This window comes from Budorcas taxicolor, chromosome 7 (assembly GCF_023091745.1).
Source record: "Budorcas taxicolor isolate Tak-1 chromosome 7, Takin1.1, whole genome shotgun sequence".
NCBI classification, from domain to species: Eukaryota; Metazoa; Chordata; class Mammalia; order Artiodactyla; family Bovidae; genus Budorcas; species Budorcas taxicolor.
The window spans coordinates 62,314,352-62,332,755 of NC_068916.1; the positions used below are offsets into that span (position 1 = coordinate 62,314,352).

At 49.2% G+C, this 18,404-nt stretch overlaps 1 protein-coding gene across 1 annotated transcript in view; it reads right to left on the minus strand.

Annotated features, from left to right (window-relative positions):
• Positions 1–560: 560 nt before the first annotated feature.
• FAT2 (FAT atypical cadherin 2) overlaps positions 561–18,404 on the minus strand; it is a 61,060-nt gene continuing 43,216 nt past the window's right edge. The window contains exons 18-23 of the mRNA XM_052642857.1: positions 14,664–15,474; positions 12,992–13,137; positions 6,968–7,409; positions 3,897–4,050; positions 2,397–2,854; positions 561–1,093 (exon numbers count right to left, since the gene is read on the minus strand). Coding sequence (XP_052498817.1) covers positions 561–1,093; positions 2,397–2,854; positions 3,897–4,050; positions 6,968–7,409; positions 12,992–13,137; positions 14,664–15,474 — 2,544 coding nt within the window. The remainder of the gene's footprint in view (positions 1,094–2,396; positions 2,855–3,896; positions 4,051–6,967; positions 7,410–12,991; positions 13,138–14,663; positions 15,475–18,404) is intronic.

An 18,404-nucleotide genomic window follows, 5' to 3' on the forward strand; every position in this document is an offset into this window, starting at 1 on the left:
TTACCTCCAGTGCCTGGCAGGCAGGGTGCACAGGTGGCATGTGGTAGCTGCTCACCTGCTGCTCACCTCTCAGCCCCTTGGAGAGCCCCTGTTGCCCCACAGGGCTTGTGACCTTGGGCCTTGTCTCTACAGCAGGTGTGGCACTTGCCTGTGAGGCACAGGCCCGCCATGGCCTGCAGAGCACAGCTGTGGGCAAGTCTAAGAGGGTGCCCGTCAGGGTCAGCCTACTAGTTCAGGCTCTGAATCCCTGGGGACCATCAGGGGGGCCCACCGCCTCTTGCCTATCCCAGGAGTCAGTTTTTCCTGGGTTTCCAGGCTAACGGCTCTGAGCACCCCCTTTCTGCTGGGGGCCCTGGTGCTGTGTCTGGAGCTCTACCCTCAGCTTCCCTCCATCCTCAGGGACCAGCTGGGGTCTGCAAGAGCACATTTCAAGATTTGGCAGCTTGGACTGGGTATGGGGGCTTCCCTCCCTCTTTCCCAGCCATGCTCAATTCACTCCCCACCAGTTGGAGGGGAGGTGTCAGGTCCTCAGCCTCCTGCCTGCCTCCCTCTGAGGATAGCTAGAACATGACCTCCTCACAGCTCCCATAATCACTCTCCACCATGTCAGAGCCCTCATAGTTGGGGGGGGCCTGGGGCTGGCCCCGGCCCAGGGGGTGCCCACCCCCTACCTCACAGTCGGCGTAAGAGGGCCCGGCCCGGCTGAGGCGCATGCTCACCCCCTTGTAGCCCCCTTCTGCCAGGCAGGGCCCTCCCCCTCCCTGCTGGAACTGCGAGTGGTAGTAGCTGATGGCTGTGTACTCATTGAGACAGGGAGCCGGCAGGTGCTCCCGGGGACTGGGGGGCCGCGGGGGGATCAGATCTTCCAGGTTCTGGTTGCTGTAACGGGGTGGGAGAGGTGCTCGCTTGTTTTCCAGCTCCAGTGGGAAGGGGAAGCCCCCGTAGAGGCCACTGGGGTCTGGCATCATGGCTGGGTTCTGGTGGCAGTGAGGCGACGGTGACAGAGGGCCAGGGGTGACTTCGGAGTGGGGGTACTCCCAGTGTTCCTTCCTGGAGTAAGCTGGGGGCCAGACCGTGGCTCCGCCTGGGTACACTGAAAGGGAACACATGATAGGGTGAGCTCTGAGTTTCCCAGGTGAAGGTTCCAGCTGGCCTTAGAGCTAATGTACATGACTTAGCATGTGGCAGAGAAGAGCCAAGGAGTCCGTGGGTATGTGGCCCATCTGTGTGTGTTGTCTCTGGCAGCTTAAATTAATATCTAGAATCCAGTGGGGCCAAGTTGAAAGCCAGAGGTTTAACTCAAAGCCAGCCCATTTTGCAAATCTGTGCCACAGCTTCAAGGGTCAGTGAATAAGGGAAGAATCTGAATGGCTCCATGCAGCCAACTCCCATTCCTGGAGACAGCAGCTCCATCAAAATCCTACTGGTAAGTTTTGTCTCCTTAATTGAAGGAAACAAACATGTCTTTTGGACTAGGAGATGTGATGGTGTCTATCACAGGGAGTGATTACATGAGACGTGGCTTGGAAGCTTGGTGATCAGGCATCCTTGGTCCTACCTCTATCCCTGGTCCTACCTCTATCCCTGAAGAGTTGGGAGAGTTACAACAAGTCACTGTGTCTATATGGGTCCCAGTTACCCTAATGGCAGACAGTTAATGCCAATAACTGTTGAACTATTAGTAAGTAAGTCTGGAAACATAAAGTACTTTACAAATTCACCTCCTGTTGAGCTGAAGATGAGAGGAGGGTGAAGATCCCTCCTCAGGGTGAGCCAGGTCTGGCCCAAGGCTGCTGTACCTCTAGACTGGGTGGCTAGCCAACTAGACAACTGCCTCTCTCTCTCCCTTTCCAGAAAAGTGTAACTATACATGTAAGTGAGTTAAAGTCACTCAGTTGTGTCCGACTCTTTGCAACCCCATGAACTATACAGTCCATGGAATTCTCCAGGCCAGAATACTGGAGTGGGTAGCTTTTCCCTTCTCTAGGTAGTCTTCCCAACCCAGGGATCAAACCCAGGTCTCCTGCATTGAAGGTGGATTCTTTACCAGCTGAGCCATCAGGGAAACCCAAGTAAATATATACAGAAGCTCCCTTTTAACCCCATGGGTCCTCCCCACCCCCATCCAGGGTCTGTGGGTTTCTGCCATGGACGTCAGTCCTGGGGAGTGACTTGGAATTTAGACGAGTGCATCACAGTTCAGTGGAACGAGGCATAGACTCTTGAGTCCAGAGGCCTGGAGTCTGGTCCAGCCCACTAGTGCACCCTGACCTTGACCACATCCCTTCGTGGACTGGATGGTGGCTGAAAACCCTCATGTCTCAGATAATGGAGTGTTTCCATCTACTGCCCTGTCCCATCGATCCCAGAGGCTAACAGCCTGTGGCTATACTGACCCATCTCCTCGCCTGACCATCTCCTCTTAATGATGGCCTCGTTGTCAGGGTGGGAAGAGACCGCAGCTGGCGGGAGTCTGGGAGGAACGCTGCAGACCATGGGCCGTTGCTTAGAGCTGGGTCCGAAAGTGACAAGTTCATTTGGAGCCGAGGTCTTGCCTGGCTCCATTTGGTTCAGGTTGTTGCAGGAGCTGGTGCTCAGGGGGTTGAGCTCAATGGCAGGTGTGGCTTGGGTGTCAACACCCACACTCCTGGCCAGGAGATCTGGGTCCTCCATGGCCACGGGCTTGTGTGACTTGCAACGGCGGCAGTAGAAGAGAAGCACCGTGGAGATGACGACGATGACCAGCAGGGCCACTATGATGATCAGAATCTCCTGCTGTCCCCAGTCCCCCCTTGTGATCTCAGGGGTGACGAGGCAGTGTCCTTCTGAGCAGCCCCTGGCCTCCATTTCACACCTGCAGGGACAGAGAAGTAGAGGACGCAGTCACTATATAGGCCTTTCCATGTCCCCTCTTTATTTATTATTTATTTGGCTTTCTTGAGTCTTAGTTGCTGCATGCAGGAGCTTTCTTTGCGGTTCACAGATTCTCTAGTTGTAGCAGGCGGGCTCTGAAGCACTCAGGCTTAGTAGTTGCAGCCTGTGAGTTTAGTTGCCCCGTGGCATGTGGGATCTTAGCTCCCTGACCGGGTGCTGAGAGAAAGGACTTTAAGATAAACATATGGGGGAATCTTGGACAAGCCCTTTCCTTCTCTGGGTCTGTTTCCCCACCTGTAAAATGGGTGGGTGGGCCACACCACTGGATCTCTTACATACACACTGACAGCAGGGTGGAGGGTCCCTTGGGAGTGTGTTATAAATAGAATCCCAGGCCTCCTTCCTTGGAGATTCCAAATAAATTGTTCCAGGAATTTTTATTTTTCATGTCTCCCTCGATTTTTAAAGGTTTCCAAGTTGGGAATTCATAAAACCAGTGAATTGCCAGAAGCCTCTTTGTGTCTAGGCTTATCGTGGGTGACTCTCCTTCCCTGGCAACCCCAGGGCAGCATTACACAAGGCCCAGGTAAGCTAGTGGTGGGGCATGAGTCCACAGTGGAGCCTGTCCCGAGGGGAATCATTGCCCCCAGGCCACTTTCTGAAAGTCAGGGGCCAGAGCAAGAGAATAAGAACTTGAGCATTTTCAGACTTCAGCAAAGACCAGAAATGCCTGAGGAGCTGGTATGAAGTAGATTCCTGGACCCCAGCCTGGCGAGTCCAGTCCACTGGGTTCAGCAGAGGGCTTGGGCGGTCTGTCTGAATAGCAAGTGCCTCCCCTTGTGGGGTGTTCCTGATGCAGGTGATGGGAGGAAGAAGGCCTGACCCATGGAAAAGGCCACGAGGCCAGGTCGCTGGATTACTCGGCCCCTGGCTGCCCACTGGCCTCTTTAGGGCTCAGAGGGCAGAGGTGCTGCCAACCTCAGGGAGAGGAGCCCACAGCTGGGGGCCTCTCCTGTGCTTACCTGTCTCCTGTGTAGGGGTGAGGGCAGACACAGGGGGCTCCCTCAGGGGAGGAGATGCAAGTTCCACCTTCCAGGCAGGGAGTTGAGGTGCAGTTCTCCTTTCTTTGTTCGCAGTGCCTCCCGGAAAATTGTGGGCGGCACATGCAGACATATCCTGGGAGGAAAGGGCAAGGAGGTGAGAGGACACACTGGCCTCGTGGTCTGGTGACTGCGGGTGGACTGAGCCTCCAGGATGGAGGGGGACCTTGAGTGTTTGCAGATCCCGGGGTCCACACTTAGCTACTGAGTGCTCCCCTCTGCCACATGCTCCGTGTTGGGCAGTGGTGCTCAGCTGGGCAAGAAGACTTGATTCCTGCCCTTAAACAACTTACAGCCTACAGGGAACAGTCATCTAACAGATACTAATGGGTATCATCATTGTCATCCTAGACAATGCTATTCAGTGTAGTCACTGTTCTAAGTGTCTTCAAGTATTAGCTCATCTGACCCACCCATTGGCTCTGAGATTGGTTGCTGTTATGGTCCTCATCATTAGTTATTATTATTGTCCTTGCACCTGGGGACAGGTGGAAGTTGATGGCTGGCCAGGAAGCGAGGCCTGGGAATGTATGACATTGGCTCAGAGTTACACCACAAGCAAATGGTAACTGTGGGGGGGATCAAACTGAGACAGTTATATATCATATCAGTATATTAGTAATTATTATAAAAACTTGTTTTATTGAAAGGAAGTGTTAGGGGAGGAAACTAGCCTAAACTAGGGACCAGGGGAGGTTTCCTGGAGGAGGTGGTATTTTAGTTCAGACCTGAAGGATGAGTAAAAATTAGCCAGGCAAAAAGATAGAGAGGCAAAGAAGAAGATGCTTTAAGCAAAGGAGAACGTATGCAAAGATGCAGAGAGGGCATGACATATCACCAGGGGTCGGGGCGGGGGTGAGCCTAGGGAGCAGAGGGGAGAGTGGGAGCAGGAGGGCCGGCAGGTGAAGGGTCCAGTGCATGCGAGCCATAGGCAGGAGTAAGAAATTGGGACTCCTTCAATGGCACCCCACTCCAGTACTCTTGCCTGGAAAAATCCCATGGATGGCGAAGCCTGGTAGGCTGCAGTCCATGGGGTCGCTAAGAGTCGAACATGACTGAGCGACTCCCCTTTCACTTTTCACTTTCATGCATTGGAGAAGGAAATGGCACCCCACTCCAGTGTTCTTGCCTAGAGAATCCCAGGGACGGGGGAGCCTGGTGGGCTGCCATCTATGGGGTCGCACAGAGTTGGACACGACTGAAGTGACTTAGCAGTAGCAGCAGCAGCAGCTGAACAGCAAGGGGAAGCCGCCACTAGGGTCTGAGCAGGACAGTGATGTGCTCAGATCTGCACTGTGTAAGGATGGCTCTGGTGTCCTGCTGGAAGATGCTAGTGGAGGGACAGAAGCAGGAGAGCAAGGAGGTGGCTGGTGCAGAAGAGAAGATGAGAGGTGGTGAGGGCTGGGGTCAGACTTATGGCAGTGGGGACACAGAAGTGATGGACTCCTTGGATATCTCAGGTAGAAATGACAGTATTATCAGTCAGGCAAACATTAGAAAATGGGAGAGTGCCAGGTGTTGACAGGGATATAGGTGCTTAGGAACCCCATGCACTTGCTGTGGAAGCACAGACTGCTGCAGCCATGCTAGAGAGCAATCTGACCTGACTTAGTCAAAGTATTGGTATACTCTGGGTTTGTGAATTTCATGTGTGTGTGTGTGTGAAAGTTCTCATGTAGGTTCATAAGATGACATGGAAGGATGTTCAGTGCAGCCCTGTTGATGGAAGTGGGATGTCCATTGCTAGGAAAGAGGAGAGGGGAAAGGTAAGCACATGCACACCTTGGCAAATTGAGCTGAAATTAAATGTAGTAGGAGGGAAGTTCAAGAGGGAGGAGACATATATATATGCCTATGGCTGATTCGTGTTGATGTATGGCAGAAACCAATGCAACATTGTGAAGAAATTATCCTCCAATTAAATAAATTAGAATAAAGAATTACTTGTGGCAGTGTGGATGGAAGAGTGTAAAAATTCAAGCATGTGAAATATAGTTCATGCATGTTGAAAGGACACTTTTAAAAACTTTAGGGACCTCCTGGTGGTCCAGTGGTTAAGATTCCATGCTTCCACTGAGGGGTGAGGGTTTGATTCCTGGTCAGGAAACCAAGATCCCATATACTGTGCAGTATGGCAAAAAAAAAAACAAAAAACCACACACTTTAAATGTTTACCTATGAGTTTGGGGAAGGGAAAAGGCAGTGGAGTATAAAGGGCAGTAAGAAAGAGAAACTTAGCATGCACCAATGATGACACGGATGTATTGACCTCAGCCTTCTATATGGAGGTCCCCATTCACCCCCTTCCCCCATCCAGAAAAAAAAAGTAGAAAGATAGTTCTTGTTGAAGGAGAAGAAGACTCTTGGCCTCCCCTGGTGTAAACATGCTGCTGCTGCTGCTGCTAAGTCGCTTCAGTCGTGTCCATCTCTGTGCGACCCCATAGATGGCAGCCCACCAGGCTGCCCCGTCCCTGGGATTCTCCAGGCAGGAACACTGGAGTGGGTTGCCATTTCCTTCTCCAATGCATGAAAGTGAAAAGTGAAAGGGAAGTCGCTCAGTCATGTCCGACTCTTAGCAACCCCATGGACTGCAGCCCACCAGGCTCCTCCACCCATGAGATTTTCCAGGCAAGAGTACTGGAGTGGGTTGCCATTGCCTTCTCTAGTATAAACCTAGCCAAGCCCAACTCACCAGACAGTAAAGGAAAAGGAGGAATTATTTCCACTGAGATCTGCACCCTGAGCCTGTCTCAAACTTCAGCCCTGTGACCTTGGCTGAATTCCCTTACCTTTCCAGGTATCCCTTCTGTAGCACAGTGGTTTCTTGAGCAGTAAAACAGAGCTTTACTTCCCTCTCCCCTCTCTCCCTCAAGGGGCTGTGTTGGAGAAATATACTCAGTCAACTCTACAGTGATCCATGATTGCTAGTTCAGCATGTCAGGGTCCTCTGCAGAGGCTCCTGCGGTAAGCCTCGGGGTCAGCCACAGCCTTACCTGCCCCGCCAGTCGGTGAGCACTTCCCACCATTGAGACATGGGTTCCGGCCGCACTGGTCACTGGGGAAGCAGCACTCAGTGAGGGCCCGCCTCTCCAGCAAACTGGCCACCTTCTTGCCATGGACCAGCAGCTCCAGCACCTCTCTGTTGATCACAACAGCATCCAGGCAGCCTTCAAAGCCCTGGGAGACATTTGGAGAAGAATGCGAGTGGACGAGGCCACCCAGAAAGAGGTCCCTTTCAGGCTTCAGACCCTGGCAGTTCTCTGGGAGCTCAAGGGAGGTGCTTCTTGCACTGTCAACCAACAGGCGGACGGAAGTGTCCATCTCCTCCACTAAAACAGAGTGCCACTCGTGGTCATTCACGTGCAACCGGGAGGAAAGATTTCCATAGAAGCCACCTGGGCAGTGATATTCCAGCTGGAGCACTCCGTTGACCAGCTGTAAAGAAAACCCAGATGACCATCAGCAAAACCAAGAAGTGCTTAGAAAAAACCTTGCTCAGAAGCTGCTAGTGCAAAGAATGTTAGTGTATTCTTACAGGTAAGAGGGGTAGTGATTTTTCAAGGCTGTATTTTTTTTAGATATTGTATTTGTAGAGCATAAAACCCCTCAAGGTGCACTTCCATTTGTGGTCTCATTTGGCCCTCGCTGTTCTCCATGGAATGTCCTGGGCAGGGGTAGCATCTCCATTTCACAGATGAGGAAACTGAGGCCCAGAGACATCTCTCTGGACCCTGTCTTTTGGAGTCTTCTTCACAGGCCTCTCTAGTGTCCTACTCTCCTAAGCCTTCAGGGAAACCAAAAACCTCCCTTTCACCCTCACTCCCTTATTCAACAGTTCAGCAGTTCTTGAAGTGGATCTTAAAGATGATTTCAGGGGATCCACAAGCTGACAAAGGTGCATACAGTCAAAGCTATAGTTTTTCCAGTAGTCATGTATGGCTGTGAGAGCTGGACCATAAAGAATGCTGAGCACTGAAGGACTGATGCTTTCAGACTGTGGTGCTAGAGAAGACTCTTGAGAGTCCCTTGGACTGCAAGGAGGTCAAACCAGACAATCCTAAAGGAAGTCAACCCTGAATATTCACTGGAAGGACGATGCTGAAGTTGAAGCGCGAATTCTTTGGCCACGTGATGTGAAGAGCCAACTCACTGGAAAAGATGCTGATGCTGGGGAAGATTGAAGGCAGGAGGAGAAGGGGATGGCAGAGGATGAGATGGTTGGATGGCATCATCAACTCAATGGACATGAGTCTGAGCAAACTCTGGGAGATAGTGAAGGACAGGGAAGGGTGGTGTGCTGCAGTTCGTGGGGTCACCAAGAGTTGGACACAAGTTAGCAACTGAGCAACAACAACAACAAAGTGAAACTATTAAGTAGAGCTGGATTAAGCAGAGCTTCCTCTGGGTGAACTATGAAGGTCTAAGCCGGTGTTTTCTAGAGGCTGGCCATTTGTACACAATCTTGCCAATTTTTGCCCTGGTTGAATACTATACATACCTTTATTAAAAAGAACGTTTCGTATTATTACAGCAAATAGAAAACCATTGAGGAAAGAGAATGTAAAAAATAAGTATATCTTATGTATGGAGAGAGTAACATAGAAAATTACAATACTATATCTAAAATAGATAGCCAATGAGAATTTGCTGTGTGACTCAGGGAACTTAAATATGGGCATGGTGACAGACTGAATAGTAGGATGGGGAGGGAGATGGGAGGGAGGCCCAGGAGGGAGGGGACATGGGTGTACCTATGGGTGGTTCTTGTTGATGTATGACAGGAAATCGCAAAATTCTGTAAAGCCATTATTGTTCAATTAAAAAAAATTTTTTTATAAGTACATCTTATACAAAACATTGTTATTAAATCACTGCTTTCACTTACCAAAGACCACAACTCCATTGATCCCTCCATTTTTTCACTGTTTCTCCCTTCTGTCATGTCCTCACTCCTCACCTTATCAAGCTTAAAAGTCCATAGACAAATTCTTTTCCCTTTCCAACTTGGTAGACCTCACTTGGCAAATACACAAATCAGCTAAAACTCAACTTTCCCTCTACTCTGTATAGGTATCATGGAGCTGAACGTGGCTATGGAGTAACACACAGCCTTTGCTTATCGGTCTCCCTGTAATTTCATGGCCATGAGTCTCAACTGTGTCCTTCGTACTACCCAACAATTGTACTATCTTGGTTGGGCTTCCCTGTTGGCTCAGACAGTAAAGAATCTGCTTGCAATGCGGGAGACCCAGGTTCGATCCCTGGGTGGGGAAGATCTCCCAGAGAAGAGAATGGCCACCCACTCCAGTATTCTTGCCTGGAGAATTCCATGGACAGAGGAGCCAGATGAGCCACAGTCCATGGTTTTGCAAAGAGTCGGACAAGACCGAGCGACTAACACTTTCACTGTCTTATTTAGTCCCCTCGCTCTCCCAGATGACTATTTTCACAACTTCTCTCTCCTTAGACCCTTAATGCCTCTCTCCCCATCCTCGCTCTCAGTGACCAGATGGGAAGTTATAGGCATGGTCACCATCACATCTGTCCATGTTGTCCAAAGCCAATCTCTCTATTCGTGCACTAGATCCCACCCTACCCTTCTTAACCTCCTATAGATTGGACAAGAGACCACTGACTATCTCTTCTCCTTCCTATATCTTTGTTCATTCTCTACTGGATCATTCCGGGCATCATATAGGCATGCTGCTATTGCTCTAATCTTTTAAAAAAATATATATATTTATGTATTTATTTCCTAGATCTTAGTTGTGACATGCAGAGTCTTTGACCTTTGTTGTAGCATGTGGGATCTTTAGTTGAGGCATAAGAATATCTTAGCTCTGGCATGTGGGATCTGGTTCCCTGACCAGTGATCAAACATGGGTCCCCTGTTTTGGGAGCATAAGTCTTTGCCACTGTACCACCACGGAAGTCCCTACTGCTCTAATCTTAAAAAAAAAAAAAAAAAGTTTTATTGAACCCACATCTCTTGCCAGATTGTACTTTCTTTATTTGCTTTCTCTTTGTAGTAAAATTCCACTCCTACCCACCGTGACATCATGACACAGAAACCACTGATGTCAGAGTATGCAGCGTCCTCTTTGTTGCCAAATCCAATGATTGATGTCACTTTGTATCTTATTTGACCTCTTAGCAGAATATGACTGAGCTGATCACTCAATGCTTCCTTCTCTTTTTATATGTAATTTTATTTATTTATTTATTTATGGCTGTGCTGAGTCTTCGTTGCTGTACACAGTTGTTCTCTAGTTGCAGAGAGTGAGGGCTACTCTCGAGTTGTAGTGCATAGGCTTCTCATTGCAGCGACTTCTCTGGTTGCGTAGCACTGGGCTCTAGGGCGTGCGGGCTTCAGCAGTTGTGACACATGGGTTCAGCAGTCGGGCTTCTCATTCAGTGACTTCTCTGGTTGCGTAGCACTGGGCTCTAGGGCATGCGGGCTTCAGCAGCTGTGACACATGGGTTCAGCAGTTGGGCTTCTCACTGCAGCGACTTCTCTGGTTGCGTAGCACTGGGCTCTAGGGCATGCGGGCTTCAGTAGTTGTGGCACATGGGTTCAGTAGTTGAGGCTCCCAGGCTCTACACTGGCTCAGTAGTTGTGGTGCATGGGCTTCGTTGCTCTGAGGCATGTGGGATTTCCCCAGACCAGGGATCAAACCCATGTCTTCTGCATGGACTCTGTACCACTGAGCCACCAGGGAAGCCCCACTGCTTCCTTCTTAATATAAACCCTTCATCTGGCTTCCCAGATACAATACTCTGTTCGTTGTCCTTCAGCATCACTGGTTGCATCTTTTCATTCTCCTTTATTGGATTCTCCTCTTCTCTTGACTTCTCAGTGATGGAGTATCTCAAGGATAGATCCTTGATGTACCCTCATTTTAACCTGCACTCCTTGGTGATCTTCCCAGTCTCATGGTTGTGAATACTACATGTATGTTGAAGAATCTCAGATCTTCACCTCCAGCCCAGAACTTTCTCACTAGATTTTGTTTGTCCAGCTCCACTAGTAGGTCTAATAGTTATCTCAAGCTCATATGTCCAAGATGGAACTCCTGGTCACCCCCGCTTCTCCAATCTACTCTATCCATATCCTTAGCTAGGTCTGTTGGCAGAAACTCCATTCCTTCTGGTTGCTGCAGGTCAACATCTTACTCTTTGTTTTCTCTCCTAACCTTCATTCAGCTCCTCCAGGGTCCTGCTGTCTTTGCCTTCAAAATATCTCCAGCATCTCAACTCTTTTCTTCCCAGTTCCACAGTCATTCCCCTGATCTAAACTGCCATCATCTCTCACCAGAATTACTCCCTTTGGGCTGGGTCTTTCCACTTCCATCCTTGTTCCTCTAAAGTCTATTCTCAGCACAGTAGCCATGAGGACCCTTTTCACATATGTCAAAACATCTTAATTCTTTGCTCAAAACCTTTAACATCCCCTATATTACTCAGAATAAAACCCAATGTTCTTCAATAGCCTGAGAACTTTTTATAGATATGATCTCATCTCATCTTATTATGTATCAGACCTCAGCTTGTGCTACTACTGTTCCCCTGCTCACTTCACTCAAGCCATATTGACATCGGAGCTGGTTTTAAACATGCCAAGCAATCTCCTACCAACAACTGTTCCCTCTACCTAGAATGCTGTTCCCCCAGAGGTCTACATAACTAGACCCTCAATGAAACCTTCCCTAACCACCTTATTTAAAATGGTAACTTCCCACATTCCTGATCCCCCTTAACCTTTTTTCTTCTCTTTTAACCCCAAACACTTATCACATTTAGACAAATTCTGTAATTTTCTGATTTACTAGGTTTACTGTCAGTCTCTCACCATAGGATGAAAACTCTAAGAGGGTTTTTTTTTTTTTAATCTTTTCCACTGATAAGACCCAAGCACCTGGGAGAGTGCCTGTTGCATAGTAATGCTTGATAAATATTTGCTAAATGAATTCAGTTCTAACTAGGGCTTCCCTGGTGGTCCAGTGGTGAAGAATCCACCTTGCAACGCAAGGGACACAGATCCCTGCTGTGGGATGATCCCACACACCGCAGAGCAACACAACTACTGAGCCCTTGTTCTTAGAGCCCATGCTCTGCAACACAAGAAGCCACCACAATGAGAAGCCCCAGCACCACAACCAGATAGTAGCCTCCACTCGCCGCAACTAGAGAAAGCCTGTGCGCATCAATGATGACCCAGGGCAGTAAAAATAAACAAATATTTTAAAAATTCTAAATGGGGCTTCCCAGGTGGTGCTAGAGATAAAGAACCCGCCTGCCAATGCATGAGACATAAGAGACGTGGGTTCGATCCCTGGGTAGGGAAGATTCCCTGGAAGAGCTCACGGCACCCCACTCTAGTATTCTTGCCTGGAGAGTCCCATGGACAGCAGAGCCTGCTGGGCTACAGTCTATAGGGCTGCAAAGAGTCAGACACAACTGAAGCAACTTAGCACGAACTAGCTGCCAAAATCTCCTTTCTCTTTGGGAGATGGACATGTGTGATGGAGGTGTTAAAATCAGGCAGGCACTAGGAGACTTTCTACAGATATAATCAGAAGGACTGAAAGACCCTTAGAAAGGAAATTCATTTTCCTCCATATGATTCGATGTACCTTAACGCGGAGTTTGTCATCTTGAGCGCCCCCTAGGTCCAATCCATCTTGGGGAACATTGGTCTGTTACTCAGCAAAAGTGATAAAAGCATCAGCCAGGTCTAGGTGGCCTCATGCATCTCTGTTTCTATCTTCAGAGGCTCTCTGTCATCCCACAGAACAGCCCAACGTTGTACTAGGACATGATGCATCCCCAAGTGGGGTGGTTTTGGCCATTGTAACTAGAAAGTCTCATATTCTGACCTTCGAGAGTCACACCCAGGATCACGGTAAACCACGCAAGGATTTCTTTGCGGAAGTTTGCCTTCTTGGCCACGCCCATGCCACCCCACCTCCCCAGCCTGGCACGCCCCCAGGAAATCTCTCAGGGTGGCGGTTCCTTACCTTCAGGGAGAGACCCACTGTCTTATTGCTGAACAGTAGAATTGCCTGTGACTGGAGTGTTTTCAGGCGGAAGTGTATGTGCCCGTTCTGAAATTCCGGAAGACGGTACCGCCCGAAACTCTGACCACTGAACCTCACGGCAGTACCTGTGAAAGCAACCAAAGGTGTCACCTCCACACCAAGTGGTCACCACGGAGCACTGGAACCGACTTTGTCTCACTCAACTCTTGAGTGGCAAGCAGTGTCATTGCTCACATTTTACAGGTGAAGAAACGAGGGTGTGGGGTAACTCGTCCAGGGTCACACTGTTAGACAGGGGCCATCACCCTGCACACCTTTCTTTGGCCCCAGGCACCCTTGCCTTGGGTCCCAGCCTGGGTCAGAAACTATGAGCTCAAACCATGAAGGAAACGCGAATCGAGCCAGAAATATCAACCAAGTATGTTGGTTGATATCAAAATCCTCCATAGTTTCCATGTAGAGTCTGACATCACTTGGGGAAGAAGGAGGCCAAGTTGGAGAGGATCTTGCATATATGTGTGATTTCAGGAACACTACAAAGGCTTTTTGCCTCAAGATATCTCCTTCATCATTAGGAGTGTAATCATTTGAATAAGCACATCCCACATGATATGCTGTTAAGAAGTCAAGAAGAAAGCAAATAGTGACAAATAATGTAGCTGAAACTTCCATAAGGTCCTGCATGCCCCATCCCCCATAGCAATTGCTAACGCACTGTTGCATAGTGAGGGGTCTGAAACTTCACCTAAACTTGAGTTTTTCAAGCTCATTTGACCATGCGACCCTTTAATGTGGACCACCTACCGTTAGCCCTTGGACATAGCATTCTGTGGAAACCCCTTTGAGAAATGCTGTGTTATATTAAGCAATGCCCTCCCCAGATTTTGTTTTTTAAATCCACCCTCCCCAGAAGTGAGTCAACTTATTAAATCCTTAAAACCTCAGTGTGAATAAGATTATCAGTTGTCAGGGCTCTAGATTCCTAGGGAAGAGGATTGACTTGGGGGGAGGGGGATTGGGAGGAGGGGAAGAGAAGCGTTGAAGAGAGGGAACTCAGGTCAAAAGAAGGAGAAAGAGAGTTTTAATAACCCACTCAAGGGTACACAGCTAGTAAATGATAGAAACTCAGATTTGAACCTGAGCTGCCTACTCTGAATGCTAAGGTTAAACCCATCAGACTGTAGTAATAATAGTAGTAGTGTTACTGACTCAGGTTAATTGACCACCTTCTATATGTCAGGCACTTTTCTTAGCAAGCACTTAACATTTAATTCTTGCTTAATCCCTACAGTAGCACAAAGGCACAGAGAGGTTAATTAATTTTCCTTGGGTCACGTGGCTCACAAGGGGCATAGCTAGGATTGGAACCCAGGCAACTTGATGCTAGAGTCTGTGCTTTTAGCTGTGATCTGAATTGTCTCTTGTATTCTTACCATTATTTTCAAAATTAAAAAAAGTGACTAGAACTAGGGTGCTATTCCATGATGAGATTTTGTGAGGCCATACCTGTCTCGTGGTGGTCCATGGCCCTTAATCCTGTGAAAACATCCCTCTAACTAAACTGAGAGCCCTGTGTTGGGATCTCCAGCCCTGGAGTTGGGCTGGCCAGGCCCAGCAGCACTGGGTGTCCTGGGGAAGGCCCGTTTCTCACCTTTACAGGAGCAGTTCTTCTCCAGGCGGTGCCTTGGGGTCAGGATGCTGAGCCGGGCTGTGCTGTACGTGGGCCCAACCCTGGGGTCCAGGCGCACGGTCTCTTGGCAGATTTGTCCCTGGCAGCTTGGCCCCTGGCAGGGCACCACGGGCATGGCTGACCTCATCTGAATTCCCACCGAGTGCTCCATCTCCTTGGCTGAGCGAGCGATGGTGGATGCCAGCTCCTGGAGCTTGGAGAAGGCTTCCAAGTGCCCCTCGAAGACCAGCAGCACATCCACACCAGCCGTGGCCTCTGCTGGCTGAAGGCTGGCCAGGTGGATGTTGGCTCGTTTGATGTCCAGCCAGTTGCTAAGGAACCTCTGCAGGTTCCTCCAGTGGTCACTCACCAGCTCCTCCGGGGTGAGCTGGTGGAAGCCCATCCACATGGTCCGCTGCAGAGCCTCTGGCCCCATGTGCCACACGTGGACATGGACGCCAGCCACAGTGGAGAAGGTTCCATCGCTGACTGTGACATTGAACGTGTATCGGCCCCGAGGCAGCGCGTGGGAGGCAATGATCTTGCCATCGGTCACCCCCACTGAGAAGCGCCGGCCCACGCCCTCCTCTCCCGCCAGGCTGTAGGTCAGCGTGTCCTGCGGGTCTCGGTCTGTGGCGTGGATTTTGCCCACCATGCCGCCCTGGAACTCCTCCTCCCCAGTGGTGATGAAGATCTCCAGGGGGAGGGCGGAGGGCGGGTAGTGGCTCTGCTCCCTGACGTGCACCTTGACCGACGTGGAAGATGAGAGGGGCGGGGTGCCGCTGTCTGACACCTGTGGGTGAAGCAGGCTACGAATCAGGACAGTGGCTGTGGCCCCTAAGGGGCCTCCCTGCTGCTCCAGCGTGAGCTCAGTGTGCTGTCGCATTTGAAAAGGAAAATCGTCACTCCAGAAGCACCAAAGGCTTTGTGGAGGGACTTACAGCCCACACCAGGCAGTAAAACGTAACTCTACCACCTTCTTATCTGACACCTCTCTGAGTCCCTCCTAAGCCTCGCAAGCCACATGGTTCCCTCCTCTTGAACTTCTCTCATTCTGTCTCTTTCTTTAGGAGGGTCATCACATGTCTCCTAGCGATTTCAGAGCACATCCTTTGTGGCCACTGTCAGCCCAACAGGTTCTCTTACTTCTTTTTACTATGTGATTGGGGTCAGGCTGGGGATGGGCATGTCCTCTTCAGTTCGGTCAACAAATATGTATTGAGTGCTTGTACAGGCCAGGCCCTCCGCCATGATCAGGAGAAAAGAGAGATGAGGAGGAGAGGTGACAGACAGGGAACAGCAAGTGTCAGGCCCTCAGGTGGGAAGGAATGCTGAAAAAGCAGGAAGGGACCAGAGTGGCCAGGGCTGAGGGCCAGAGGTGAGCAGAGAGGTAACCCAGGTGGTTACTGATGTGCTGAGGAACAGGAGATTGGATTTAAGTCAGAGACATGAAAAGCCACCAAAGGTTTTAAGCAAGGTGATTATTAGAATAAATTAGAAATGCCTTTCCCTTGCACATTTCACCAAGCATCTCTACAACTTTCTGCCCAGACTTAGGCAGACAAGGGTGAAGCTTTCCTTCCCCTCCTCAGCAGCATTAACACTTTCTCAGCTGTCAGCAAGGATCTTCATGGTTTTCCCTACAGTAATATCTTGTTCATATGGATTTCCTTTGAGTGGACAAGAAAGGTATAATAATACACCTGCTTCTGGGAATTATGGGTAACTGATGAGATATCAATAGCAATGGTAATAATTAATATTATTGCTAAGTATTATAATATATGGGCTTTCCTGGTGGCTCAGATGGTAAAGAATCCTCCTGCAGTGTGGGAGACCTGGGTTCGATCCCTGGGTTGGGAAGATCCCCTGGAGGAGGGCATGGTAACCCACTCCAGTATTCTTGCCTGGAGAATCACATGGACAGAGGAGCCTGATGGGCTACAGTTCATGGGGTCACAAAGAATCAGACATAACTGAGTGACTAAGCACTGCATTATAACATGTAACTGACATTTTGTGAGTACAAACTGTGTGCCAGTCACTTTTACAGGCTTTAAATGTGTGATCATAGTTTGTCTGATGAGGCAGGTATCCTGAAGTGTCCTACTTCACAAAAGATATAACTGAGTCTTAAAGAGGTCAATTAACATGCTCAAGGTCGTACAGCAGGTAAAGCCAGAGCAGAATCTGCTGGCCTATACAGAGTCGGACACGACTGAAGTGACTTAGCAGCAGCAGCAGCAGCATAATGCCTCCCAGTGAACAAAAATGGAAATACAGGACAAATGCAAGAAAGTGATTGAGTTACTAAGTGATACTCTGAGCCAGGCTACAGACTTGACCTATGCTTTTGGCTTTGAAGACCCTCTACATTAGCCCACATCTGTTCTCTGAGTCAAAGCCTCCCATTTCCAGCTACTTATTGGACACCTTCACTTAGATATATCATGGACTCCTGAAAGATAATATATGCTAAACAGAGCCCTCATTTTATCCCATAAACCTGTTCTCCATCCAAGTCTCTCCAGACTCATAAGTGGCCCTACCAACCAGACTTCACTGGAGTCAGGAACCTGGGAGTGGTCCTGATTCTTCTCTTTTCCTTCTCTCCCCATATCCACTGGAGTCAGGAACCTGGGAGTGGTCCTGATTCTTCTTTTTTCTTTCTCTCCCCGTATCCAATCCACCACCAACTCCCACTAATTTCCAAGCAAAACCTGTTGCAAATCTGTCCACTTGTTCATCTTCACCATCACTCAAGGTCTCAGCACCACCTGCCTCCAGCTTAGATGACTTCTCATTGGTCTCCCTCAACCACTCTTGCCCCCTTCAACTGACTGTCTCTGGAACTTAAAAAATGAGCTTTCTGAGACACAAGAAGGGTCACTTCCCTGTTGGAAACCCTTCCATCACTTCTCACTGCACCTTGATTAGAATCTACAAGTATTACCAAGGCTTATCATGGGTGACTGTACTTCCTGGTTAGCCCAGGACAGTCTTGATTTTCATTTCTTATGAAAATCAATAGCTATAACCAATTAACTGTTTTTAGTGCCTCTCTCACTCTCGGGAGCATCACAGTTTGGACCTCAGATAACATGGTCATCCAAGCTATGAGGCACCCATGAGCCATCCAACCCATCCCTTCAGCTTCATTCCCACCATCGCTCACCATGTGATGAGCAAATGACCATGCCTCGGGTCACTTCAAGCTCTTTCCCAAAGTGGGATTGGTCTTGTCTTGTTCTTCTTGCCTGGGACACTCTCCAGCCCCCTTTTCATGTGGCCAACTCTTCAGGTCTCAACTCAAGGGCAGCCACCCTCTGAATATGTCTCTGCAGTGCCTTTTGAGCTTCCCACCCCTTTCTTTCTTCATCTGTTTATTGTTTATCTCCATAATTAGAATCAAAAGCCCATGGGGACAGGGATCACCCTCTTCTTTTCACTGCTAGCATGGGACCCAGCATATGATAGGTACTCAGTGGATGCTGGATGAATGAATGCCTGGCTGGCTGGCTGTCTGAAAGGATGACTACATCACCCTGAGCCCAGAGAAGTTCACAGGATAGTAGTATCCACTAGACTTAAGGTTTAGAAAAGAGATTTGGGGGGATGCAATGAGCATGGGCATGTTTCATCAGCATTTTGGCCGCTTTTTCTTGGGCAGTTTTCCTACAACTCATCATAATATCACTGAAATCCCCTGCACATGTATATATG